Raw genomic sequence first — 26,743 nt, forward strand, 5'->3', positions numbered from 1 at the left:
GGCGAAGAGTCGAATGCCCCCTATCCGACAGGAACGAACGACTCCTACCCCACAGGAAAGAACGACTCATGTCTCCACACTCATGATGGAGGGTTCACCCCGGACTTCTACCTTTCGGTTACATACGAGAACCACACTGTAGCATGCCAGACTCGCATGTCTGCGTTGGTCAACGGTACATCTCCTGGACCCGAACTACGTCTTCCAGCCGGAAAGACGAGTTGGGTGCGAGTCTGCAATGACATGGAAGAGTATAACACAACAATGGTATGGAGAGACTAGACTATGGCATAAACATATAACTAACACGCACCAGCATTGGCATGGCCTCAGTCAACGTACTGCACCTTTCAGTGATGGCTCACCTGTCAGCCAATGGCCGATCGCACCTCACAGATGCTTCGACTATGAGATTCATCCTGAAGTTGAGGATGCCGGAACCTACTTCTACCACTCTCACATCGGCTTCCAGGCCATCTCTGCAGCAGGGCCGCTCATCATCGAAGACTTTGGTCCTCCTCCGTTTGAGTACGATGAAGAGCGCATCGTCTTCATCCAAGACTACTACAACAAGACTGATGAGGTAATGGAAGATGGTCTCGTTGCGACGCCATTCAAGTGGACTGGTGAGGTCAACGCAGTGCTTCTAAATGGTGTCGGTGTTGCCATTGGTGAAACAGCTGGCGAGGGCACTTGTGAGCTACCAGTCATCGAAGTCGAACCGGGCAAGACCTACCGCATGCGCTTTGTAGGTGCAACAGCCATATCGATGGTATCGTTCGGTATCGAGGGCCATTCCAAGTTCGACGTCATCGAAGCCGATGGTGGCTACACGCAACCCCACACTACAGACCACATGATGCTTTCATCCGGCCAACGTTTCGACGCCCTCTTCAGCACAAAGACAGCAGAGGAGCTCGGCAACCAAACCGAATACATCATGCAATGGGAGACCAAAGACCGACCTGCAATCTACACCGGCTTCGGTATCCTGCGCTACCCAAGCTCAGGACCCAAGACCACCACCGCACCCACGGTTGCCCCTCTGACTTTCACCAATGCCACCTACGACTTCCTCGAATACGCTCTCGAGCCCCTCGTCCCCAACAACTTCCCCAAAGCCTCGGAGATAACCCGCCGCGTTCACATCAACAACGTGCAACTCAAGCAATCTACCACAATCTGGCAACTCGACGGCCTGAACTGGACCGAAGAGACCACCGCCAACAGCCCGCCCTACCTCGTCGACATTTACAAGAACGGCCCTGCAGCTATGCCGAACTACACCGCCGCCATGGCCAACGGCGGTTGGGACCCATACACGCTGACCTGGCCCGCCAAACTCGGCGAAGTCATCGAGATCATCCTAGAAAACACAGGCTCTCTCGTCGACAACAACGGCGGCTTCGACTACCACCCTTTCCATCTCCACGGCGCGCACTTCTACGACTGCGGCAGCGGAAACGGCACTTTCGATCCTTTTGAGAACGAGAAGAAGCTCGAGAACTACAACCCTGTCAGGCGCGACACTACGAACCTGTACCGCTACCGTACCAAGGGTACTGCGGGAGAGGAAGGTGGATGGCGCTGCTGGAGACTTAGGGTGTTGGACCCGGGCTGCTGGATGCTGCATTGTCATGTGCTGCAGCATATGATTATGGGTATGCAGAGTGTGTGGGTTATGGGCGATTACGAGGATATCGCGCGCATTCCTTATTCGGGGGCGCAGGGGTACCTCGACTTTGGTGGTACCGCGTATGGTGGACAGGATATCTCACCCGTTGCTTATCATAATTGGGATGAGTAGGCGGAGACTGAGGTTTCGCTGTTTCCTAGTCTAGACTCTTTTTCTCAAGCTCTGTAGATTAACAATTATTAAACTTAATCGTTTACCCAAGTGTTGTTCATGCACTCGAGCTTCTCTCTGCGCGCTGTGGTTTGCTGTCCAGGCTGGGCTCCGTTGTCTGCTAATCGCAATGCAGAGTGTGCGCTTGCGATGGTGAAACTATCTAGGTGATTCATGCGATATGCGTATTCTTGCAGGAGTGCCATGTTAACGAATGTATCCCAAGCTGGCGCAGCTGTCAGGTGTTTGGAAGCAGGCTAGGTAGTCTTGGCGCGCGGACCTCGGGGAGCTCTGACGCGTCCACGGGTCGACGCGTCTTCTGGCTCAATCCTTAGATAACGACATCACCAACGCACGAGCGAAACCATCAATTTGGCCACAACGCGATGAAAAGACCGACGTCATTGTCTCTTTGTTCAGAAAGCCTCCATGTCGTTAGGTGTGAATTTCGGCGGAGCGACCAATGACTAACAATTAGCATGTAACAAACCAGCAGCTGCCGCTTTTGGGTAACCGCTTCCCGAAGCCGACTTCCTGGATCGAGAAAACTTCGTGAGCAGACAAGCTCTTGCGCAAGATAATGGTGTACGAAGTTGGTGTATGACACTTCTGCGCTTCGATACAGGCTGATCCAACGGCTGGACGGACCCGGAAACGTACTCGCAAGCACGCTTTACAGCAACAAAGAAGCAGTAAGTAAACACTGTGGCAACTACGACGAATACTAATTCGCATAAAGTTCTATGCCTGGTTTAGTTGAACTCCAATCCCAGCCCCCGCGATCGTGCTTCCCACCGACCTCCCCATCGACGACGAACTGAACATGACGTACGGCACACAAGACCACCTCCGGTATCTACGCGCGGAAGACATCGATAAGATCTGCACGGAGAACTGGTATTAGAAATTGGTAAAACGCGAACTCCCGGAGGGTATACTAGTTCGACGTACCTCCCACGACGGATTTGATCGACTAGCAACATAAAAGGGCGGACTTCTTGGGACAAAGATACACACGAAGCCGAAGGTAAGCTCGATGCTCGTGCAGCTCAGCATTCATAACGTCAACGTTGATTCCATAACGCGGTTGCCTGGTCATGCATAGTAGGACGTATCTTCACTCAAACACAAAAGCTCAGTTTGCTCTCGGGAAGTATGAAGTATGTTCTACATGAACACCATTCAACGTGACAACAGCATTCATCTTCAAGGCATGCCACATACAATATAATCAATTGCAAAACGCCTAATACAAACGCTACACTTGTACAATCATAACGATGAAACCCCGAAATCTACAAACTCTCCCACCCCCCGTTGTTAACATCGCCCTCCAGCCTCCTCGCGATAAGACTCTGCACTCCGCCTTCCAGCCAAACCTTCCTCAGCAACGCATCATACCGCTTCTGGTTCAAGAAGAGCTGGTGGTGACGGCGCAGCGCAGGGTCGACTTCACCGTGCTTGTCGAGGTAAGGCGCGACGTGCCAGGTCCCGTGGTCGAGATTGAGGAAGAGAATCATGCATTTGCGGATGTGTATGAAGAGACCGATTTGGCCGCCGCATCTGTGGGGTTGATGTGTTAGTATGAGTTCTTGGAGGGTGTAAGGCATGTGAGGGGAGAACGTACTTTGCTAAATGCTGATTACAGCCTCCACGGTTTTTATTCGTCATGCAGCATACGGCCTGGCTGCACATGATCTCGCCGCAGAAGAGGCAGAGTGCGGGGTCTGTCAGTTCTTTGCCGGTTGTGGGGCAGCGGCGGCGTATTGCTTCGTCGGTTAGGGTGTCGTAGTTCTTCGGTAGGCCGACGAGTTCGAAGATCGCGGGGTGGGAGAGGGAGACTACGGGCTTGAGCGGGTTGTTACCGGCTTGGGCCCAGAGGAGATGGCGGAGCCAACCTCCTACGATGGAGCGCGTTGTGTGGGCTGCTGATGTACCGCTAGCGAAGGAAGCAAATATCTCGTCGAGGGACGGTAGTCGGAGGATGGAGGAGAGACGTGCGAGTTCGGGCTCATCTGCGCGTTCGGCGGGGACAAGTGGGAGGTCGATACCGTAGCGCACGTGCATGAGAATAGCCGCTTTACGGACGAAAGGCAGGGCGTAGGTTGAAACCATGGTTTGTATGAAGCCGAGGAAGTTGGGCTCCTTGAACTGTGATGGAACGGACATGTTATCTGTGTCCAGCGAGGCGGGTGAGTCGCCTGTGTTGACGACGTTGAAAACGACACAGACAAAGAAGAGCAGGTTGTTCATCTGGTCAGGCGACGACATGAACCCATTACTGACTTTCTCCTCACTGATAAACTGCTCAGGAGACGACACGAAGGGTTCTGGATGCAGTGCCATCTCCTCGGCAGCCTGGTTCTTCACACCTAGTGCGAAAACAAAGATTACCCGCACGATCTCAGCAAGGTAACACAGCCGCATTATGTGGTGGATGTCGAGATTGGTTGCCGGCACGACGCCCACTGCGCACTCTGAGAGGAAGATGAACGGATCTTGGCATAGTAGCGGCGCAATGCTCTTTAGATCGAAGCTCAACACGTCTGGGTCAGAGATGCCCGGATGTCCGACCAAGAGCTGGCGGAATTGGCGACGCTGATTTTCCGAGAACTCATCCGTGGTCTTTGTTGGGCCCTGACCACGAAGGCTTCCTATGGCGATGTACGACGAGACGGTCTCAGAAAACACCCGGAGATGGGTGATTGCTTGCGGAGATATCTTGTCGATCAACGTCCCACGCACCGATTCGGACTGCACGCCTCGCTGAGCAATCTCGGCGGCGGCGATAGAATACCCAAGAGCTTGTGCAAGCGCGTCGGTATGCGTGAAGTCGTTTGTCACTGCGGGTGTATGTGGATATGCGAACGAGGAATGAACGTTGTTGACTTTTAAGGTCTCTCTCAGCCTATGGTAGATCTTGATCAGTTCTCCCATTGGAACATCCTGTGTCAGAGCTGGACTGCTCTGAGAAGACCCTAAGCCAGCTTCGGCGGCCTCAGGAGGCTGCACACCCAGGAACGCTGGGACCTGGAACCGAGGTGCAAGTTGTCCTGATTGTGACAGAGCAAGGCCAGTCGAAGGTAGCGGTGGCTTCAGCAGATCAGGCAAACGACTCGATATTGGCTGGATGAAGTCCCGTTCTGCGTATTCATACAGCATCTTTTGATCGTGCGACAAGTCTGCTGGAACCTTCAGACCCTTCTCCAGACTCTTGTGAGTTGCAACCAGTTGTGATTCCAGCCAGGTATCGAATGGCTCCTCCGTCTCAAGGACGCCCGTGCTAGACACTTTCTTTGCTTTCCAGATGATTGGCAAAAATATATTTCCAAGGGCTTTGCACAGGGGACACATAAACTCCTTTAGCTCAGGCCGCTCGGGGTGATTGCGCGCAATCTGGCTGACATGACGTCTCTGCGTAGCATTCAGGTATACCTCAAAGCATGCAAAATGCATGATGTGTCCGCAACCAGTAGTGACTGGACCAGGTGTGACCGAAAGAGAAGGGAATCCTTTTCCTAGTTCTTGTCTTTCGCTGGTAACGCGCTCACCTGAAGCAGTGACCTTCTCTACCGTACGCCGGTTCTTGCCGGCCACACCGAATGGGCGCAGGTCCTCAGCAGATCGATCGAGACTGGCCGGCGTCTGCACGACTTCGTCCACCCACTCTTCATCCTCGAGAGGAGTTTGCCGCATGATTCTGCTCTCAGAAATATATCCAAAAGAACCATAGAGTCTCTGCTCGTTGCAGTCTTCCTGACACAATATGCATGTGCCGGAGGGGTATTTCAGGGTCTTCTCTTGCTCAACGAGCCCGCCGGTCTCATCTTCCAGGTCGCTAAAGTCATCTTCACCCCAGTCAAACTCCTGGTTGGCCAAGAACTTGCCCTGTTGCTCTTTGAAAGCTGCCATAACTTTCGCCTGTCGGTCGAGTGCTTGCTTCTTCTTGAGCTCTTTGTGTTCCTTGTCCTGAGGTGCGGGTGAGGCAGTATCCATCCTGTCGGCTGGCATGTTGATTGCTGCCGCTGCAATGATGAAAGATTCTTGTTGGCGTTGCTTGAGCCTATGAAGAACCAGGCTTATCTTCGGCTCGCACGCCTTGAAGGCTTCGTTGTCTTGCAAGGTCTTCAGGATCGATAGAACAGTGGGGTGGTCTTTGACGCCCACATTTGCGTTCTTGGTCAACACTGACGTGACAAAAGAGTCAGGCATCTTCTCGGACCACCCATGCTCTCCACTCTTGTCCTCGAGGATAGCAACAAGGAGAAGCTGTAAGACAAACTGGATGTATGTTTCCACGCGAGTGGCTGGTATGCTCGGTGTAGCCGATCCTGCCCTCAACCCATATGCCAGTAGGTAGTATATGATCTGCGTAAACAACGGCGTTCTGGTGAAAGCCGACAGGTCTTGGAACAGACCTGAAGGAATCGGGCGGAGCTTCGGCTCATAGACGATGTCGCTAGCTTGTTTTCCAGTCTTCTTGGCCATGTAGGCCTTGTATGTGTTCTCTGCTTCCTCTCTCTGGTTGCGGTTGTACTGATGAAGGTAAGGATCTACCAAATCGATGTACTCCTCCTTCAGTTCGAAAGTCCCGCTATCAGATAATCCCTCTGGAGCTCGGAATCTAGTCATTTCAGACAAGACAGCGGGGAACTCGTCCATATTCTGAATCCGATCTGACAGTCGTGCGGTCATGTCAGAGAAAGAGAGTGGCTTGAAGCACAGTACATGAGCAATGTCTTTGCGCATAGACGCTAATTGAGACTCATCGTTGTCCTCCGCAGGTATCAACGATGCGCGCTCGCTGAGAATGATGATGAGCAGATGCACAAAGTCCTCGACCACGTCAATAGCTTGGCTGTCCTCGAACCCATGGTGACTGGCTTCGTACTTGCCAGTCATCCATCCGTTTAGTCCGAATCGGTCGATCATTGACGCTAGGAAGACCGACGGATCGCAAAGGATGAGTGCAGACTGTAGGAGGAAGATATCTCGCTGGTGCGACACGTCTCTCTGTGATACACTTCGATACTGCGTCATCTGATGTCGCAATGTGATGCCGTTTCTGACCCAAATGCCTGCACGCATCTGAGCTAGCCATGAGCACACTCGGAGGGGAAAGTCGAACATGGCTAATAGGTATTCCTCAGGTTGATGCACGGGAATGGACACCATCGCCGGGTTGTAGTCCATCTGCAGTTCGCTGGGGGAGAATAGAAGCAAGCGCAAGATGTCGTTCCGATCCATGCTCCGCGCTCGATCAATGAGCCATGATAGAGTGTAATGAAGTGCGTGATGGAAGCTCATGGGCTGTGTCGCGACAACGTAATCGACAACCTTGTACGATGGCCCATAGAAGGTAGAGGGTTCGGCGTCAAATTCAAAGACCTCCAACGTCTTGAACCTGGTCTCTTCTTTGAGCTCGGTCTGGTCAAAGCGTCTACGTTCAGCGCCTAGAGAATTGATGATGGCTACCTTGGCGGCTGCACGAACAGCACGCTGGATGTTGGACGGGTCCTGACCGCGGCTCCAGGCAAATGATTCGGCAAAGTGTCTACACAACTTGTTGATTTCTCGGGTGATGAGAGAAGCGCTGATCCATGCTTCCGACTCAAACTCAAGATGCTCGCCCACTTGGCGAACATTAGGACAGATACCTTGGTGAAGCTTTACGAGGTCTAAGAACTGTAAGAGGTACCGCGGCTCTTCGCGAATTCGCTCCTGGACGAATTCGGAACCCAACAGATACTTCATATCGAGGAAGAAGTGATACATTCGCCGGTTAGTCACAGCCCCCTGCTCGAAAGCTAGTGTTGCTCTGGGGTCGACATTTGAAGGGTAGCCGACCTGACGGGTAGTCAAGAAGGTGTAGAGAATAGCCATGAGGTTTGTAAGGAAGTTGCCACGTTCGACAACCTCGGACGTAATAGACGGAGTTGTCAACATCTGCAGAGAAAGGTTGATGATGGAGTGGTCAGGCTCACGGTCGGCAATGAGGTAAAGTTGTGCGAGAGCAGTATAGACGCCGGCAAAGCGTAGACCTAAGAGGCGCTTGAACTCAGGAATGGTGACGACGGTGCTGATGAAGACGTCGCGGATACCGATGCGCAATTGCTTCCACATGCGCAAATCATACAATATCAAGTGATCAAGCCTGAGACGTTGCCAGAGATCTTCGTGAGGTGGCGTTCCAGGCTTCTTACCGTAACTTTCAGGCCGTTCTAACCAGTATTTGGCTGGCCGCGCTGGCCGTAGTGGTAGTGACCGGGTATGAGGCGTCTCTGGAACCGGCAGTATCGGCTCGGCATGGCTGAGAGACGGTGCGCCAACCATAGGCTCACTATCTGACTCGGCCGGCGTGACACTCTGCTCGAGTTGAGCACGCTGCGGGTGTGCAGGTGGTGGTGGCGGTGGTGGGGGAGCAGGGTAGCCTGCCATTGTTGCTTCAGACACTTCAAGCGCCTCGTCTGCGCTTTCGTATGCCTCCATCTCCACGTCGCCATCGTTATCCTGAGCGCCGACCTCGTCAATGTCCATATCATCTTGGGTATCTGCTGCAGGCCCGCCATCGTCGTCATCGTCGTCGTCAGAGGCTGTAGTGTCGTCGTTGGTGTCGGTGGTTCGCTGTCGCTGGACCCGGATGATACGTGCTCGTCGTTGTAATAGCATGCCGTTGAAGAAGCCATCCATTTCAGCTTCCTTGTCTTCCATCTCATGATCATCCAGACCATTCTTGCCGATACTCTGGTTTGATGCTTCGCTGCCAATGCGCCACGGCTTGAGGAGTTCCTCACAGACGGTGCGGCGAAGTATTTGGTTGTCCTCGCCGACACTGCAGCCTGCGATATCCTGTATCCACTCAATGAGTACACCACCCATCTGCTCTCGGAACGTGTCTCTCGCGGATCGAATGGTAACGGTGAGCTTGATTTCCTCGATGATCTTGGCCATACGAAGGAGGTCTTTCAGGTCGGTCCTGTAGACTATGGCACTGCGACCGACATCGTTGATCTCATAGGCCTTTGCCAGGCCGAACGCCAGCTTCTGTTTGCACGCACGAGCGACCTGATCTCTGACGTCGTTGACCGTGTGTTTCTCGTCATTCCACAGTACTAGGCAGAACTCGTCGCATTCCTCTGTCTCGTCGCCCAGGTCGTACCATCGTGAGGTAAGGCGCGACTTGCGCTCGTCGTCGAGGATCGACTCTTCCGACTTGGGGTGGCGCAGTTGCTCCGGGGAGCAGGAGAAGACGTCGATGAGGTAGTCGAGGGTCCGTGCAATGGTGGTGCGAATGGTCTCTGCGAGTTCGTCTGGTAGCATGGAACCCTCTCTCGCCTTGCCTGCAGCCTTGGACTCGCGCTCAGGGTCTATCGAGTGGATGTTGCAGTGTACCGGCCGTATCCAGGCCTCGTCATCTCCGCAGTCGCAGCAGCCAGAGTTGCCGGGCGAGACGCTGACAAAGACCTGGTGCCCCTCATGGTCGGAAGCGTCAAAGCAGCGGGCGCACAGCACGCAGGTGTCGTCTGCGCTGCACGTCTTACACCGGTATGTAGCCTCGCCGTTCTTGAATATATGCCCGCATGGCTTTCCTCTCGCGGCTGGTGTGTATTCGGCGCCTTCTACGGCACCTTGGGCGTCGCGCAGACTCCAAGGCTTCTCCGCATCCGTGGGAAGCCCATTGGGGAAGAAGTGCGCTAGGAATTCGGGGCGGCCAGCAAGAGAGCGGAAGAGAATCTCGCGCAGCTCTCGGTCAGCGGCGAGCTCAAAGCGGTAGTTGTGTCGCCGTGGGAGTTCGCGCAGGTGTCGGCATAGTTCTTGCTCGTGCAAGGACATGTACATGGTGCAGCTTTCGCGGCGGGATGGTGGGGGGCGCGAGTGATGGGCGAAGGGAATAACGGAACTCCAACGGTGAGGTTGTTTGTAGTACGAAGTGCTGGTTTTGTGGGCCAGCCACTGGGGTGAGTCGTGGGTTGGTGGAAGGCTCGGTGTGGTAAGAGAAAGCAGCAGGTGCAGGTGTAAGATGCGCGCTACTATGTCATTGCGAGCATCATCTCGTGAAACAGCGCGGACCCCCGAGGCACGCGCGACGCCACCAAGCAGCCGACTGCAAACCCCGCAGGTCGACAAAGGCAATCAATGTCTTTGAGTCTTCTGTCACTTGCTGTTACATGGAAAGACATCAGTTATTCAATGCACAAGTTCACTCTGTTCCTTGTTCGAGACAGCCTCATCATGGTCCTCCATGTACTGGTAGCAGCATGTGGTCTGTTTGATGCAGCCCTGATCTGTCTGTATGCTGAATCATCTATTCGACATGTACCAAACATTTGTCACGAGTCAGAACTTCCATGACGCACCATCAAACGCAATCATGTTGACGGGGCTTCATGTATTGGATGTAGGTCACTTCGTGCCTTGGTATTTCGCATGCTGTAGTATACACCACTATGTACAGTGTCCGCTCCAAAGAACCGTAAGAAAGTGTCTATTTCATGTTCGAACTGAGGTATGGCTGAAGTCCTACTCGTCGTCCTCGGCGGCCTCCATGTATCGCTGCTTGATGTCCTTCCATTGGCGCTGTTACTTGTGTTAGCGAATGCCACGTCCACGATAACAGTCTGACGTACGCCGCGGTTGAGACCGTCCCAGATCTTTTCTGAGCCTGTGTCGAACGCCCTGCACTGCTATCAGCCTCTCTCCTTTCCCCAGGTTCCTCTTCCGGATGCCGTGGCTTACAGTTGGAGACCGAAGGCGGAGCCGAAGACGGCGAACAACATGGTGGTGTTGCTGCGGAGGACCGCGCTGCAGGCGATGGTTAGTCTCGTTCGATCGAAGGTGTGCGCGAGGAGTGACTTGCTTGTAGACGGTGCCGATCATCTGCGTGGGACCATTAGCGGGCATTCAAAGACGTTATCCGATCAATTCACTTACGCCAGACATTTTGGAGGTGTCGAGAGGGCTGGGTTGACTGCGGAGAGGGATGTGGTGGTGCTTCACTGGCGATGTCAAAGGCTGAGGTTCGTCGACAAGATTCAAGCTCTCGCGTCACGGGGATTTGCGCTGCGCTAATTGGCCCGTCGTGCCTTCCGCTTTGACGTGAACTTTGTTTCCAACCCCACCACCGCTACCAGCTCAACCTCTGCGACACGCACCGATAACTCCTCAAATCTCCTCGCTGACGCCTGAAAAGACCTGGTGAGGTCTCACCAGGACGATTGGTGTGCCCCGGCCCGTTGCGACTGCCTGACATCCTCTGGCGCACCCTACCTCCACTCCACCTCACCGCAGGCGCGACCGACACAATGCCTTCAGTAGAGACTCCCGCAATCTCCAAAGCCGGCATCACCACGTCCGCATCCGGCGAACGCCATATTCCCGCATCCGTCCGTCCCGACGGCACCCTGCGCAAAGAAATCCGAGTCCGCCCAGGCTACCGCCCACCCGAAGATGTCGAACTCTACAAGAATCGCACTGCTGAGGGCTTCCGCAACAGAGGAAAGGCGGGTGTGCCAGGTGCCGAGGCGGTGAAGAATGAGGATACAACCAGCATATCGAGTCCAGCTGCGAATAAGAACGCCAAGCGGAGGGAAGCTAGAAAGAAGGCAGCCGCCGCTGCGGGTGATGGGAAAGATGAGGACAAGGAAGCTTCTGCTGAGCCCAAAGAAGCAGGCAAACCGGCTGAGATTAAAGAGAAGGAGGTCGCGAAGCCCGAGGCTGAGAAGGTTGTCGACCCTGAGGTTGAGAAGGAAAAGGAAGCGAAGAAGCTCACCAAGAAGCTGAGGCAGGCCAGGGATTTAAAGGACAAGAAGGACAAGGGCGACAAGCTGCTACCGGAGCAGTTCGAGAAGGTCATCAAGATCAACGAGCTCATACGCCAACTAGAGGGCCTCGGCTTCGATGCGCAGGGAGAGAAGAAGGGAGAGACTTGAGGACACATGCAGCAAGAGCTACTCTATGGATAGCCACACAAACTCCCAAGCTGAGACAGCTGCTTCTCTAGCCCGAGCTAGCGATTCCACGACACCCGCGCGTTGGTGGTGCGGACGTGACGGTAGAGGTCTCCAAACCCACGACTATACAGCGACGACATGCCGCCCGAGCGTACGTCGACCTCAATAACAAACAACGTTTGGTTTGGGCATATATCGCAACAAAGCTGTTCACTACTGCCATATTTGCTGCAGCCTACAGCGCTATCTACGTATGTAGTTAAAACGAGCCCTACATACACACCGTTAGGACTTTGTCACAACCTTAGTTAAAATGTATCATAGAGTACACAAGAAACTCATATCAACTGCGCAGCTTATTCGACTCGCAACTCCATTAGTGTGCTTTGACCGACCGTGATGTTCCGCACTACACGCCCGCGTACCACATTCGAGCAAAAAGAGAGCTGTGAGTTCGAGAGTCGCCATTTCAGATCTAGGGCAAAAAGAGGGCAAAAACATACAACAGCGGGGATTCGCTAGTGGTCACCCACCTAACTACTAATCCGCCGGTACACTGCTTGTATATGGCTGAGCGGACGGGAAGCCTAATTCTCAGTGTCCTATGGTCGTATGTGAAGGAGTGGGAAAGAAAATGCAATATGTACTTGGCGACCTCCACAAACACATGAAGCAAATCCGTGACCACGTCTAGACGTTCAACCCTCAGAAGGGACAAACTGAACAGGCACTCTGAAGTCTACATTGCTACAAGAACTCGACTGTGTAGGCTGTCAAGCAATGTGACTTTCTTAGCGTTCTCAATGATTGGTCTTGGTAGACATGGGTGTACAGCTCTTCTCTTGGATGGGGTGCGTATGTTCTTTCGTGCGCATTCAACCTAATCCCTTTCAATAGTACTGACTGCCCACGTATCGCTCGACAACCTCCCCGCCATACTTTTGCATTCCTGCGCGTTTCAGCCCTTCAGAGGTCTTTGGCTCTGGTACCCATACTCCCGTCTCACACGCGTAGTAAATCCTCCTGTACTGTTCATCCTCCGGTCCTTCATCACCCCACTCCGCTTTCTGGCCCGGCGCGTGATATGAAATGTGCAGTCTCCCCGTCTTACCCGTCATCTCAGACGTAAGCATGAAGGACTCAAGAACAGGCATGCAATCAACGGCTTTTGCGAGCGCGCCGAGAAAAGGATCAAAGGTTTCTGGGTCGGGGTGCTGCCGGAAGTCATGCCAGCTGAACTCGCGCGTATCGACACTCCCGACAATGCCGCGCACGGGGTCGTCGTGGGGGTCGTCGGCCGGTGTTGGACCAGTGAAGTACCATTTGCCTGATGGAGCGACCATGTCAAACGTGATGTCGAAGGACTTCAAGTGTGGCCAAGACGGTGGCGTCGCGTTTTCGTCTGATGGCCAGAATAGCGTGGGGTCGACGTGCGCGCTCAGGGTAAGGGTTGTAAGACATTGTGAGAGGGTTCGGATTGATGAACTGAACGGGTCGTATGTGTAGCCTTCTGGCACAATGCTCGGAACTGTATACCTCTGATCTAAAGGAGTGCAGTGTACAAAGACAATGTTGGCAGAATGGAGTGAGCGGAAATGTGTCGGCGAGAGCTTATTAGCAAATTCAGCGCGCGCCTCACCGCGCGCCTTGGGAGATGTCGCCGGTTCCCACTCTGGATCATAGTCTGAATCCAACGAGTCCTGATCCGACCCCGCGTCAGAACCAGCGTCGTAGTCTGGAAACTCCCAGTCCACTGTCCTGAGCTCTGGCATTGCCACTGCTAAATCTGGTGCAACGCTTGGTGCAAGGCTTCGCACGCCGGTGCGCTCGATAGTGAGGTGCTGCAGATTAGACAATGTAGGTAGATTGTCGGGTTCAACAAGGCGCAGGTACGATTCTGCCCAACGAGCGGATTGAATATCTCTGCTCAGACCATGCTCAATCTCGAACTCATCCACTTCCCGGGCGTCGGTCGGGGACGTGGCCCCCACGATGGTAAGCCGCACTCCATTCTTCACACCGTTGTCTTCCCAGGTTCGCAGCACGGTGAAAAGTTCTTTTATAGCTTTTGTAAATGCCTCGTTGTTGGTATGTTGATCAAGTCGTGATTCCTTGTGTTCGTATGCTTCTTCCGAATATGTTGGCAATTCCGCTTCGAAACTGATCCAGGAAAGATAGTTGCGGCGATTTCCTGTTACGATGGACTGAAGCGATTCCAGCTCATCGCTTTTGATGCCTAGACGGTGAAATGTAATGGTCTCGACTGCTTCCTTCCAAGTGCGATTGAGGATCGCGAGGCGAGGAAATTGAGATGGCGAACCATCGGGCTCGAAAGATTGTCCTATCGCGGAAGCCAGCTGTTCCTGGTCTGGATACCGCTCTGCAAAACACACAATACGGTTGATCAGCTCTTGTGGTAGTTTGTCCATGGCGTGAATGGGGTAGGGGAGAGAGCGCACCATTGTTGCGGGAACGCTGTTGAGTACATAACTACGCGGGAGTACCGAGGCGCTAGCAGGGGTTCTACCTAGGTAAACCTTGGAACAGACTAATGGTCTGCCCGTTCGCTGCAGCGGAATCACACCAAGCTATGCTGATGCAAGATCTTGTTGCGCAAGCCCGGCGGGTGTTTCCAAAGATGCTAACGTGTAGGTCTCCAAAGATAGTCACAGGGTACATGCATTCCAAGTCAAGAAGACGAGGCTTCATATACAACAGTCCAGTGCGATAGTTATTTCTGAACAAGCGATGGCCGACGAGAATCGTCTGACACCAGCACAACACCGTCATTTTCAACTTTCCGAGCAAATCAAAATATGGAAAAGGGAGGCTTCAGTTGCGGCACCAGCACTTCCAGTATATAGGGAAGGCGTAATGAGGTATGACCTCTGGCTACCAAGAAGCGCGTTGTCTGCGCAGATAGCTAAATGTTGCCGCAGGAACAACATTACAAGAGACGGGTGTAGCATGTCGCTTTTGTACGTGTTTGTTCATTCGGCTACACCGACACAGTACCAGTAATCCTTCCAAAAAGAAGTGCCACAAGCATTGCCATTATCCAAGGCTGCATTCCACGCATATAGTTGCGCGTCGGTGATTCCGTTTCGTTCAGCAAACAGCTATGATAAGAGTCAGTCTAGAAGCGACGCAGAACCGGATATCGTGGACTTACAGCACACCAGTCTCCTTCCTGCGCCTGAGCAGCCTTGTTGCATTCTTTGATCGCGTTGTTTGCTTGATTTGGCGTTGGTATGACGAAAGGACTGGGAGTAGGCGACGGCGGGGGAGCCGATCTGCTCACGCTGATCGAATCCGAAGTGCCCACACAGTATGCCGACCCCTGCCAGAAGTTGTCGCGGCAATCATTCGACACGGCGGGATTCCAGGCATAAAATTGCTCCAAGGTGATGAAGTATTTGTTTGCGAGAATCGAGCAATCATCACCTTTCTCGACGATGTGCCATCGAACACAGTTTGCAGGCTGTCCAGTGTGCGTTGGTGCCCCAGGTCCCGGTGGAACTGTACTGCTTGGGGCAACTGAGGTCGAAGTAACGCTCGTAGCGGGCGGTGGAGCATTGGGCGACTTGACGCAATATGCCGTTTCGGTCCAAAGATTCGCACACGTTGAGCCTACAGCCGGATTCATCTTGAAGAATTGAGCCAGGGTGAGATCGAACAAAGCCAGAACATCCTCGCAAGTGAAATCCTTAGACACGTCCCTGAACTCAGTGCAGTTCGTATCATACCCTTCTCTGATCGGAAATTCCAGCGATGGGCCTACTTCGGGCTCGGCCTTTGGCGGCTCGAAGTAGAACCTTCCACAATAGCGGACTCCAGGCTCGAAGCTGCAGGTAGGCGCCTCGGTGTCGTTACCGAGTGAAGGGTTCCAGGTGAGCAGTTCGGACACCTCAACACCGTAGACATCTGCAGCCAAATCGCATTGATGACGATAAAGAGTTCCTGTTATGTCGCTTTCCATCTGTGATGCGTCGAAATACTGGTAACAATCGTCTCTTGTATCAAGCGCAAGGCTCAGCTGCGTGGGCGAGGGTGTTGTCGTAGCGGGCTTAGTGGGCGTAAACGTGACTTTGGTAACTGGAGAGTCACAATCAATATGCGACGCACAAAGTGCAAAGTGAAGTACTTACATGGTACTCCCGAAGGACCGGGAGTATGGTAGCCAGGTCGTCCAGAGTAGGTGTTAACTTCAGTTGGTCAGCCGCAAACTTCGATCATCTAGCGTATCAGTATACTCACTGTCTCCTACTGGCGCTACACAATAGCTGATATCCAGCAGCAGATTGGTGCAATTCGCGTTGATGGATGGGTTCAGGAATACGAAATCAGCCAGTGCTATCGCATACCTCAGTGTCACGAGGTTGCAATAGTCTCCGCCCTCAACATTGTACCACTGCCCACATTGTCGGTTCGATTCGTCCTTCGCATTGCTAGGCACGGGTGCTGCGCTGACGGCTGTGCTTGGTGCCAGAGGAGGCATAGCTGGGGGCGTGACATATGCTACGCCAGGATTGGACACGCAAATAGAAGTCCCGTTCATCTTGTATAAGTTATGACAGCCAGCGTTAATAATCTGAGAGTGTCAGAATAATGGTAAAGAAGCGAGATCTGCGCACTGTGCACCTACCGGATTCCAGGCCTTCAACTGCGCGATGGTGATATTATTGGAGCTAGCCATGATCTCGCAGGTATCGGCAGGCTGTACTGTATAGACTTTGCACGTGTTATTGATGCACAGTTTCCCATTTTGTGGAAAATTGGCGCAGTAGGCAGTGAGAGAATTGTCTGAAAGCAGCCAGGCAGTCCCTATGCTTTGAGACTTGGATATCTTGTAGCAGTCATCGCCGGTCTGGATATCGTATTCTTTGCCACTGCAGACCGTCGATGTCGGTGTGGGACTAGCGACTGGAAGCCTGTAAAGAGTTAGTGTGGAGCTGCGAACATATATATATGTATGCTCACTGCGGGAAGGGCAAAGACGAGATAGACAATGGGTAGCCCGTCACACCACAGCTTGATGTCTTTGACTCATACAAGGAACTCTCTCGAATCTGAGGTCCGTCGTAGTACGGACTGCCAGCCTGCTTCTGCAGATTTTTGATGAAACACAAATCGCAGGGTCCGGAGGCTTGCACGCCGCTTGGTGGCTCGGTGTCCCAGCCTATTGGGCTCTCTGTTCTGGTTAGCATAATGTTGGGATTGGAGTATCGGTTTACCTACGTCCTGGATCTGCTTGCATGGCTGCAGCAACCGCAACTACATTACACCAGCGACCCGCGTCCTTGAGGCAAACAAGATCGTGGTTGAATCGCATAACATTGGCAATTATGTCCAGTGGTGCACCGTCAATCTCATCGTATGCCGTCCAAGTTTGCCCGGTACAAGCTGTGGCAATGCTTGCTTCGTATTGCTCAAGGGCAGTAACGCAGGCGGTTGTGCATGCTTTTTCCAGCACGGAGGGGGGGTAGTAATATCCAATAGCAAAGGTAGCAACGGTAGGAGGACATTGTTCAACGTCTGTAAGAAGGGCCGTCGCACAATCACTGGTCAGATTGGATGGGATAGTATTGTTACTGAAGAAGGGTATCGCAATTGTCGATGGGAGATACCAAAGGGGTAGCAAAAGCCGCAGCAACATTCTGGGACTATGCGAACGCATTCTTGTGTAAGAGTCAGTATCGCCCTGTGGGAGGTCTGCGACGGTCCACGAAAGACGTACTCACAGGAATGACTGCAACCAAGAGCGACGATGCAGGATGCTTCAACTGCATTCTACACCGAGGCAAGAAAGCATGTACAGCCAGCCGCACTGCATGGGGCACCTAATCGCTCGGCACCTGCATCCCAAGGGTCCATTCTCATCATCCATCTGGCGCCGATGTGGGTCGTGTAAGTCTCGCGGAGTATTGGCAACATGTTAGACCCCAAATCAGTTCAGTAACAGGCTAAAAAGCGGGTTCTGAAGATGCGGCGGGCGCGGCCCGAATCCGGACGGAAGGCCTGATGCCAAGCACGAACTATGAAGCTTGGCACCACTCGGAGCCGGAAGATCACCTGCAGTAAGGTGCCAAATATTTACGCCCGGCAGACGTTCAGCATTAGTTTAGGGGTTATGTCCTTGTCATCTCCACTGCTTCAATTTTCCTCTCCGCCTCAAGGTTGTCATGGTTCCAAGGTTGCTTTGATAGTACGACCGCGCTTCAGCCCTGGGCAATTCTGACCTGAGCGGCACTTTCGTGGCAAAAAGGACAGACTTCCGAGGTCGTCCGGCGCTGGGAACGGCCTCTACGTTTCAGCACTGCGCGCTGAAAACTGCTCCCATAACGGAAGTACCTGAAGACACCTGGGCATGATAGCTCACTAAACATTGCAGTCGAGACCGCCGGACGGCAACTGACACCCAGTCAGCGTGACTTATGTCCTTCCTACTTAGGTAATGCCTAAGTAAAAGCTGATATCATTTCTTGATGTCTTAGCGAGCGACCCCGAAGGCGCCAATGCAGTAGAGTGCAAATTTAGATGGGATGTCATATCTGGGCCGCATGGTAAACTCCCCGCGGCATCTCTGCCAGTACAAATCTGGAAATTCCAGTCCGTTGGCCAGGCCATGCATGCAGGGGCGCGAATTGCACGCCTACTACTCGCCGCCACGATGACCGCTGATATTCAGGCGTCCATTGGATCCACGGCAGGTCCAGATGGAAACCTTGATGCCAACGTACCTGAGCTGTGGGTACCGGTAAGATAGACAGAGTCCATTTTCCCACGGAGCTTCTGAGATCGCTCTTTTCCAGTCCTTGATCTTGGTTTCTTTCCTACTGCTTTCAGTGGAATCAGACGCCGAGATGTCAAGATTGACTTCCGCGTTCGCACGGTGGGCCGTTGTCTTCTGTGTGCTGCTCATCACTGCTACAGCGCATCAGTCGCACGCTCGATTTCACCACAAGAGATCTCACGCGCCACCAACTTGCGTCAATCCAACTCAGTATGTAGACGAACGCTGTTAGATGCGGTACATTCGTAGCTGACTTGAGTCCAGTCCGTTCGACTATTCTGCCAAAGAAAAGCATACGGAACGTGCGCCTGTTTGTCCGCATCTGGCCCCACGAGCTCTACAGCCAAGAGCTGAAGAAGACTACTCATGCTCTGAGTCTAAGCCATGCAAGAACGGAGCCTGCTGCCCAAAGGCTACCGGATATTGTAACTATGGTGAAGAATATTGCGGCACAAACGGTCAAAGTCCCAACGATGTTTGCTGGTCAAATTGCGATGCCAAAGCAGAGTGTGGCAAAGACGCTAAGATACCTGGTGCCAAATGTCCACTCAATGTCTGTTGTTCAGAATTTGGGTATGCTGGTCAAAAGATTTTCAATGATACCATCTAACGCCCCACAGCTTTTGCGGCATGACCGAGAAGTTTTGCGACAAAGGTACCGAAGACGAACCAAAATGCCAGAGCAACTGTGAGCAGCCAGGCTCTGGTGGCTCTGGCGGCGATGTTCAGAAGATAGTGATCGGTTATTATGAAGCTTGGGCACATGACAGGAAATGTCAAGGCATGGTACGTCAGACCAGCCAAGAGCGAGTGCAACATACTCACTTCATTCGCAGGACTTCAAGAATATCCCAACAGGCGCCTTGACTCATCTCTACTTTTCCTTCGGTTACATCTCGCCCGGCACTTTTGATCTGGTTCCGATGGACGACCTTAGCCCCGATCTATTCTCGCAGTTCACAGATGTCAAGAAGTCGAACCCCGGCTTGAAAACAGTCATTGCTCTTGGCGGTTGGACCTTCAACGATAACGGCACCGCAACTCAGCCGGTCTTCAGCGACATGGTCAGCACCGCTGCGAACCGCGCCTTGTTCATCAAAAAGTTATTCGCTTTTATGAGACAGTACGCCTTTGACGGTGTAGACTTCGACTGGGAGTATCCTGGAGCAACCGATCGAGGGGGTAAGCCTGAAGACGGCAAGAACTTTGTTACGTTCTTGAAGGAACTTAACGAGGAGAACGACAAGCAGCTCATGCATTATGTTGTCTCCTTCACTGTTCCTACTAGCTTCTGGTATCTGAGGCATTTCGATCTGAAAGCTGTGGATTACGTCGACTTCGTCAACGTCATGAGCTATGATCTTCATGGGGTAAGTCAAGCCAAATATTTGCCTCCCACTTCTGCACTCGTGCATGTCGGAAGGTCAGGCACCGAGCTGAAGAGGTGAAACACCTTTGCGGAATTGCCCTTCCCACAAGCTGCTTGTAAGCTGGTCTGGGTTTCGGATGCAGCGATCATGTGAACATCTTATTTCGAGCAAATGCTAACATATGTGTCTAGATCTGGGACTCAACGAACCCGATCGGCAATCATATATATGGGCATTCGAACTTGACCGAGATCAAGTTAGCCTTGGATCTTTTCTGGCGCAACGACATCAAACCAGAGAAGCTCAATCTCGGGCTGGGGTTCTATGGTCGCAGTTTCCAGTTATCAGACCCCTCTTGCTACCGACCTGGCTGCAATTTCAAGGGCGGAGCATCTCCTGGTCCCTGTTCCGACAACTCAGGAACTTTGACATACAAAGAGATTCAACAAGTGATCAAACAGCACAAGATCAGTCCTTACTATGGTAAGCAGCCACGACGAAACCAGCACATGTGATAGATAGGCTAACCGCTTTTTGTGCTTTTAGACAAGGAGGCTCAAGTCAAGTACATCACCTGGAACCAAGACCAATGGGTGTCGTATGATGACAAAGACACATTCAAGGCGAAGATCGACTTTGCGAATAAGCTAGGCCTCGGCGGACTACTCATCTGGGCCATTGATCAAGACACGGATGATTTGGACGCTCTCAACGCCGTCGTGTCTCCAAAATCTGTCAAAGCCCTCGCGATGACTGCCGATGACGCTTCCTTTTGGGACGATGCGACCGTACCTGATTGCTATGTCACTGACTGTGGCGGTACTTGTAAGGCTGGTTTCTTCAAAATCGAACAGCAACCATGCGGTGGCGCGAAGCCTGTCACGCGCAGGTCCAAAGGCGAGGACAGCCAGCTGTGCTGTCCAGTTTCCAGTGCACCAGATCCCGACAAGTGCCACTGGCGCGGCGAAGCACCTCCATGTAATGGCCGCTGCCATGACAATGAGGTACTGTTGCAGATGAACAAGTGGGGTGATGGGAAATACTGTGAAGACGGAAACAAAGCATATTGCTGCGAGTCACCTGCGGCTAAGGGTCATGACTGTTACTGGGCAGGCGTCGGCAAGGATTGCAACGGCGACGACACGACGATGACCTTTTCAGGCACATTTCTAAGCACTATTGCCGACATTGCAGACGCGATGACTTTGATCGATAATGCTCTGGTTGATTGGCTCGAAGCGATTGACGTCGACATGCAGAAACGATACTGCTGCCCAAAGAAAGACGCCAAGAACTGGAAGAACTGCCGGTGGTACGGAGAGCCCGGATCTTGCTTCGACAACCATTGCCCGGTCGGAAAGCAAGTGCAACTCACGGACAGCCCGTATGGTTTTGGGCAATCCTGCTTCCCTCGACTGGAAAGAAACAGAGTCTACTGCTGCGACCCAACCGATGGTAAACAGCTATTCCTTCCAGTACCACTCGATCGGCTATTCAGCGATCCCCCGACTGGGGACGACGTCGATACGGACTTTGAGCTCAATGTAGACGACACCTTTGGTGGACAGGGCGACAAGACCGACGATGACCCTTCCAATGCTGCATTTCAATTCGTCGTGCTTGCATCGCCTAAAGAACTGCAACATTCTCTCGATAAACGCGATGGCTCTCATTGGGAACTATTCAACTGCCAAGGCGGGCCGAGTGAAGAAGAACAAACCATCCAGATGTTTTGCATTGACGGCTCAGAGAACAACAATTGTCAAAACATCGGACTTGGACACGGCGTACCCGGTACCATCCTGGAAATGCCAGCTGGCTGTGGAGCCGGCCGCTATGCCGTCGCGAAACACATGGTCCCTGCTGTCAATCAAACGATTCCGCACCATCTTCGGAAGCGAGCGTCACATATGCCAATGGTCTATGATCTGACCTTCGACTACAACTTCAGGCGCGTTCCTCGCGATTCTGGTGATACCCAGATGAGGATAGACTTTTCCAACAAGAACGACTACTGGGACAACGTTGTCGCAGCTGCGAGCACAAAGCGTAAATCTAAACGCTCCTTGTCTGACTTTGACGGCAATCATAAGAGATGGCTTGAAGAGGAGTGGCGAGACGACTATCACGGTGGTGCTCTTAGTCATGAAGAGCTTCACAAGCGATGGTTCGGATCCGACGTGCTTGCTTGGCTCACCAACTTGGTCAGTCCCAAGATCGAGAAAGAGTTCACGCATGACGTGAATGAGCAATTCATCGCCAAAATCATTGACGACAAAGTCGAGTGTGGCACAGGACCGGCCAAATTCAATGCCCATGTCTTGGTTCAGGCTCTCACAGATGTCGAAATCTCCACCAGTTTTGGTTTCACCCTCATCACGAAGCTCAATTTCGATAATCCAGGCGGCTCTCTTGACCTGAGCCAGTCGTACCTTACGTTCAGCAACAGTGGTAAGGTCACTGCGGTGTTCACTCTCGAAGCCATGATCAAGGTTTCGTACGAGTCGGGAGAGAAGACAATTCTTACCCTTCCCTTCCCAGGCGCAACATTCCGAGTCCCTGGCATTGTCACTATCGGTCCCTCTGTCCGCGTGGTTGGCGAGTTCAACGCTGGCCTCACACTATCTGCCGAGATAGAAACCAAGATCGATCTTGCGGAATGGGACGTCAGGCAAACTTATCCAGCCGCCTCTGAGGAATACGAGCCCCAGGCTGACAAGGAACTGGATTCTGGAGAGACTGGCGACAAAAACGGCCTGTTGGAGCCTCAATTCTACGCTTCTGTTCTAGCTTCAGGTCAGGCTGAAGCCCATCTCAAGGCCATCGCAGAGTTTGGTATTCGCTTTGATGACAGCTGGAAGGTTGGGGCCGCAACGGCCGGAGTTGTTGCTGATGGCTATGTTCGCATGGAGGTTGGAGCTGGTAAGAGCACCGAAGCTTCATGTCCATGGACATATGGCTTCTACGTGGGCGCAAAGTTATATGCGCAGGTCAGTACTCCGGCAGCATTCGGTTGGGGCACCAAGACGTGGGATCTCCCAGGATCTGGTGAGGTCGGTCTTCCTGAGGGTGGCCAATGTCCCGACCTTCAATCAGGCGCGCCTACTAAGCGTGGTTTCACGTCGATCGACGGTACTCATCCTCTTTACCACCCTTATGAGCACTCGGGAATTGCGAACAATGCCACAGCGGTACATCGATTTGGCAAACGCGTCACACCCTGGGGTCCCCCATTCCACATTCCCCTGCAGGACCTGCTGTGCCCCAGCCCTGGAGGAAGCCCCGATAACCAGGGTTCTGAGTGTTCAGAGCTTTCACATGTGGTGGACGGTAGTAGCTCTCTGGCAAAGCGTGCATCTGGCGATGTGACCCTCAATCATGTCTTTGCACGAAGTTTAGATCGCAAAACCCAGGAGTTCTGCGCCGATAAACTCGGTGGCAAGATGGTCATCGTTAGCGCTGACTTCCACACCTCTGGTACCATATTGACCGTAAGTCACCTTACATGAGTCTTCAAGGTTGGGCTTTGTAGGCTATACTTCCCTGGCGAACCTTTGCAATTACAAGTTGACCTCGCTGACGTGCACCTGCACAGGTACTCCCAAATATACCGACATATGGCTACAACAACTACAACGACTGTCTTGACATGGGTTTCGGTCAAATTGCAACGCCCACTGCCGGTAACACAGGACGCTTCGCCACAGAGCATATCTTGGAATTCCAAATGGTCAAAAACTTCTTCGAAAAGTTCGCCAAGCCGACAAAGTCTAGTGCTTTGACCAAGGTCAACTGTTACAACCCACAAGCAAGTACCAACTTTTGCAAGTGCGTTCAAAGCTTCTGGTACGACATCAGAGTTGCAGAAAGAATCACTATCAACGGTGTGACCAAGTCCGCCATCGATTGGGTTGGCGCTGTCTTCCCCAGTCATACCAACCAATGGAGCAACGAGCTCGTTCTTCTCGACGGTGAAGTCAACAACCTCAAAGAAGGTCTTTGGGGCGTCAGTGACGCACGCAATTCCGATACGCTCGATACATATACGGGCGACGGTACAAAGCTCTTCAAATACGTCAAAGACACCATCGCTGCCATCCGCTACCACATCGATCCTTTCATCAGCCAAACGCTGGTTGCCCAGAAGGATCGGGTCGGTCAAATGTTCAACGACCTCGAAACGATTTACCTGCCGCAAATCACGAAGACCATCAACGGTCGGCAGGTCACGTGGCGAAGTCTGGATCTGCAGACAAAGTGGAATACGTATATGCGTACTCAGAATGCGGCGGCTATTACAAACAGCTTCAGATTGGTAGATTTGTACTTGGACAAGTTGGTGGATGGATATACCTCGGTTGCGCAGAGAGAGGCAGCGGAGAGGGGGACACCTGATGCACTCATTCTCAAGGGGCTTATTGAGAAGATTGATGCCCTGCAGGCTGACTGGACCAACAACAGGCCCGTTTGGACCAATCCCATGTAGATATTGGAAACTCCGTCGGTGTACATGTCGAATTGGCGTGGAGTGTAGCTATAATTACAGACCCTGTTGAAATGAGTTATGGTGGCCTTAGTCATTATGGAAAGTAAGGATACGTCCTGTCTGCGGAGTGAATATATGGGTCTGGGGTGACAATACAATGTATTATACATGATGATGCTACACTAAGACTTCTGCACGTTTATCATCGGTGGGCTCGTCTTCCTTTGGCTGTTCAGCAGCGGTCTCCTCACTCGCTGGAACCGCGTCTTCAGACGGAACGACCTGCTCGCCGCCCTTTGCAGACGCCGTCTCCGGGAAAGACCCATCAACGCCCGGATTGACGCCCTCAACAAGCGGCATGTATTCCTGCGCACCAACCTCCCCTTGCGTTCCAGGTCCCTGTGTACTACCATCCTTCTTCCACCACCCACTCCGCCCCTTCCAGTTCGGATCATCCGACCTCTTATTCGTCTTCCTAACAAGAGAGCTACTCGCCCTCTTCTCCTCACTCTTCAAACCCAATCTCTCCGCCACCACCTTCCTCCACGTATTAATCTTGGTAAGGCCATCAGCAAACATCTCCATGCCATACAACATGGCCATCTCTTTGCCCAGCCCACCACTCCTCGCCTGGTTGTGTTCCTTGATTATTGCGTCGAGGAGGCCGAGGAGGTCGGCGTCGAAGTCGATGGCGTTGTCGTCCATTTCTTTGAGCAGCATGTTTATGGTTATGTAGGAGGCTTGCTGGATCCATGCCGTCCGGATCAGGTGCTTGTAGAGCGTTGTTGTTGCGCCGAGGGCGTGCGAGGAGCGGCCGAGCTTTTTGATCGTGGGCAGGATGGAGAAGGGGAGGGGGGAGGAGGGGAACTCGGTGCGTAGGGTGATGACGGCGGTTATGAGGTGGTAGGGGTAGTTGTGAAAGAGGATGCGTGCGTCGGTGGAGGGTGGGGAGGGTTTGTAAGCAGCTTTTGCTTCTGATGACTTCTTCGATGCGTTGTTGCTGGGTTTGGCGGTTGGCAGTTTCGTGGGGCTGCCGCTGGCGTTGTCGAGATCTAGGTCGCGTACTTTGGCAAAGACTTCGCGCTCGAGGGTTTGCCAGAGGGCGCGATCGGTGGGTGCGTTGCGTATGAGGCTATCGATCCGTTCTTGTTCCGCTAGACGCAATTCTCTGAGCTTTGCTGCCTCCACACTCGAGCCCTTCTTCTTGCTACTCTGCGCTTTACCCACTTCTGCACCTGCAGCATCTTGCTTGTTAGATCGAGCCCTCGTTCTCTCTGTACGCAATGCGCGCAATCGCGGGTCGCCTCTCAGCACTTCGTCGAAAACCTTGTCTAGCGAGGGTCTCGGGATATCTTCTGTACTCGGGATATCTTCTGTATTTTTCTGGAACTCTTCGAACACCTCGTCGACATCTACCAAAGGGTCTTTCTTCTTCTGTTGGCGCCCTTCATTATCAAACTTCCTGTACAACTTCTGGAACACGGCCCGCTCGGTGCGAGATATAGTAGTCTTTCGGGGAGGCTGTTGATCGACAACAGGCGGTAGATCTGAATCGTCTTCGAAGGGAATGTCCTCGCTAACGTACGGGCGCGAAGGGGTGTGAATATTGCGGCGAGGAACTGGTCGTGTGGCGGACTGCCATTGCTGGATCGTGGGTGTCTGGTACAGGAATGGAAGGAGCGTTTTGCTTGGCGAAACTCGAGAGCGCGACAATGCTCGCACCGAATTAGAGCAAATAGACATGGGCGGAGGCGCCGCACAAAAGCAGCGAGTTGTGAACAGCACGGCAGACGTGAATGGCACGATGATGCAGCCCGCCGTGCAAGTCCCAAATCTTTTGGGATCGCCGCGGCTCAGTGGTGGTCCGAGCTCAACCTACCGCATTCGGAAGTTCTCAAAAACCATCGAAAACTTAAGCACTCTCCAGGTGAACAGCGGCCAAAAACCTTAAACTAGGTACATAAAACGCATCCTCATTGGCTGATTGCAGTCATTCAAATAAGGCAACTTTTGGGATCCATCGAAGACGGCATGGAAGCAACTCGGCCCTCCAAACTGCAAGCCCATTGGCTATTGTCAACCCCCTCCATCAGGCAGGACCTAAACATCCGTCGAATGCTGCAACAGGCGGCCCATTACTGGAAACTGGTACCAAAAGGAAACCGTTCATTGGTCAAGTTCAGTACACCGCATCCGGTAGGTTTGGAGATATCCGTCGAACGCACATTTTACTGGAAACTTGTACCTGATCCGAGGCTCTTATTGGTGGAGCTCTGGGCTGGGATGAGGCGGCACAGT

At 52.8% G+C, this 26,743-nt stretch overlaps 7 protein-coding genes across 7 annotated transcripts; 3 read left to right on the forward strand and 4 right to left on the reverse strand.

The window, feature by feature from the left end:
* Positions 1-243: 243 nt before the first annotated feature.
* On the forward strand, positions 244-1,807 carry J4E87_001335 (uncharacterized protein; the record flags this gene model as incomplete). The annotated part of the gene is made up of 2 exons (XM_049372981.1): positions 244-267; positions 317-1,807. The coding sequence occupies 2 exons, from the start codon at positions 244-246 to the stop codon at positions 1,805-1,807; spliced, it is 1,515 nt and encodes a 504-aa protein (XP_049237639.1).
* A 1,334-nt stretch (positions 1,808-3,141) lies between these two features.
* J4E87_001336 (uncharacterized protein) lies at positions 3,142-9,685 on the reverse strand (the record flags this gene model as incomplete). Its single annotated transcript, XM_049372982.1, has 2 exons — positions 3,142-3,409; positions 3,474-9,685. 2 exons carry the CDS (start codon positions 9,683-9,685, stop codon positions 3,142-3,144), a joined length of 6,480 nt encoding a protein of 2,159 aa, XP_049237640.1.
* Positions 9,686-11,148: 1,463 nt separating this feature from the next.
* Positions 11,149-11,775, forward strand: J4E87_001337 (uncharacterized protein; the record flags this gene model as incomplete). Its single annotated transcript, XM_049372983.1, has 1 exon — positions 11,149-11,775. The coding sequence occupies one exon, from the start codon at positions 11,149-11,151 to the stop codon at positions 11,773-11,775; it is 627 nt and encodes a 208-aa protein (XP_049237641.1).
* Positions 11,776-12,686: 911 nt separating this feature from the next.
* On the reverse strand, positions 12,687-14,225 carry J4E87_001338 (uncharacterized protein; the record flags this gene model as incomplete). The annotated part of the gene is made up of 1 exon (XM_049372984.1): positions 12,687-14,225. One exon carries the CDS (start codon positions 14,223-14,225, stop codon positions 12,687-12,689), a length of 1,539 nt encoding a protein of 512 aa, XP_049237642.1.
* Positions 14,226-14,932: 707 nt separating this feature from the next.
* On the reverse strand, positions 14,933-17,053 carry J4E87_001339 (uncharacterized protein; the record flags this gene model as incomplete). Its single annotated transcript, XM_049372985.1, has 5 exons — positions 14,933-15,891; positions 16,054-16,387; positions 16,442-16,727; positions 16,777-16,987; positions 17,035-17,053. The coding sequence occupies 5 exons, from the start codon at positions 17,051-17,053 to the stop codon at positions 14,933-14,935; spliced, it is 1,809 nt and encodes a 602-aa protein (XP_049237643.1).
* A 1,768-nt stretch (positions 17,054-18,821) lies between these two features.
* On the forward strand, positions 18,822-24,445 carry J4E87_001340 (uncharacterized protein; the record flags this gene model as incomplete). The annotated part of the gene is made up of 7 exons (XM_049372986.1): positions 18,822-18,826; positions 18,882-19,142; positions 19,210-19,375; positions 19,426-19,959; positions 20,151-20,442; positions 20,506-23,450; positions 23,555-24,445. The coding sequence occupies 7 exons, from the start codon at positions 18,822-18,824 to the stop codon at positions 24,443-24,445; spliced, it is 5,094 nt and encodes a 1,697-aa protein (XP_049237644.1).
* A 177-nt stretch (positions 24,446-24,622) lies between these two features.
* J4E87_001341 (uncharacterized protein) lies at positions 24,623-26,188 on the reverse strand (the record flags this gene model as incomplete). Its single annotated transcript, XM_049372987.1, has 1 exon — positions 24,623-26,188. The coding sequence occupies one exon, from the start codon at positions 26,186-26,188 to the stop codon at positions 24,623-24,625; it is 1,566 nt and encodes a 521-aa protein (XP_049237645.1).
* Between the last annotated feature and the right edge of the window lie 555 nt (positions 26,189-26,743).

The sequence above is a fragment of the Alternaria ethzedia genome (assembly GCF_023757985.1).
Source record: "Alternaria ethzedia strain BMP 0044 chromosome Unknown scaffold_2, whole genome shotgun sequence".
Lineage (NCBI taxonomy): Eukaryota > Fungi > Ascomycota > Dothideomycetes > Pleosporales > Pleosporaceae > Alternaria > Alternaria ethzedia.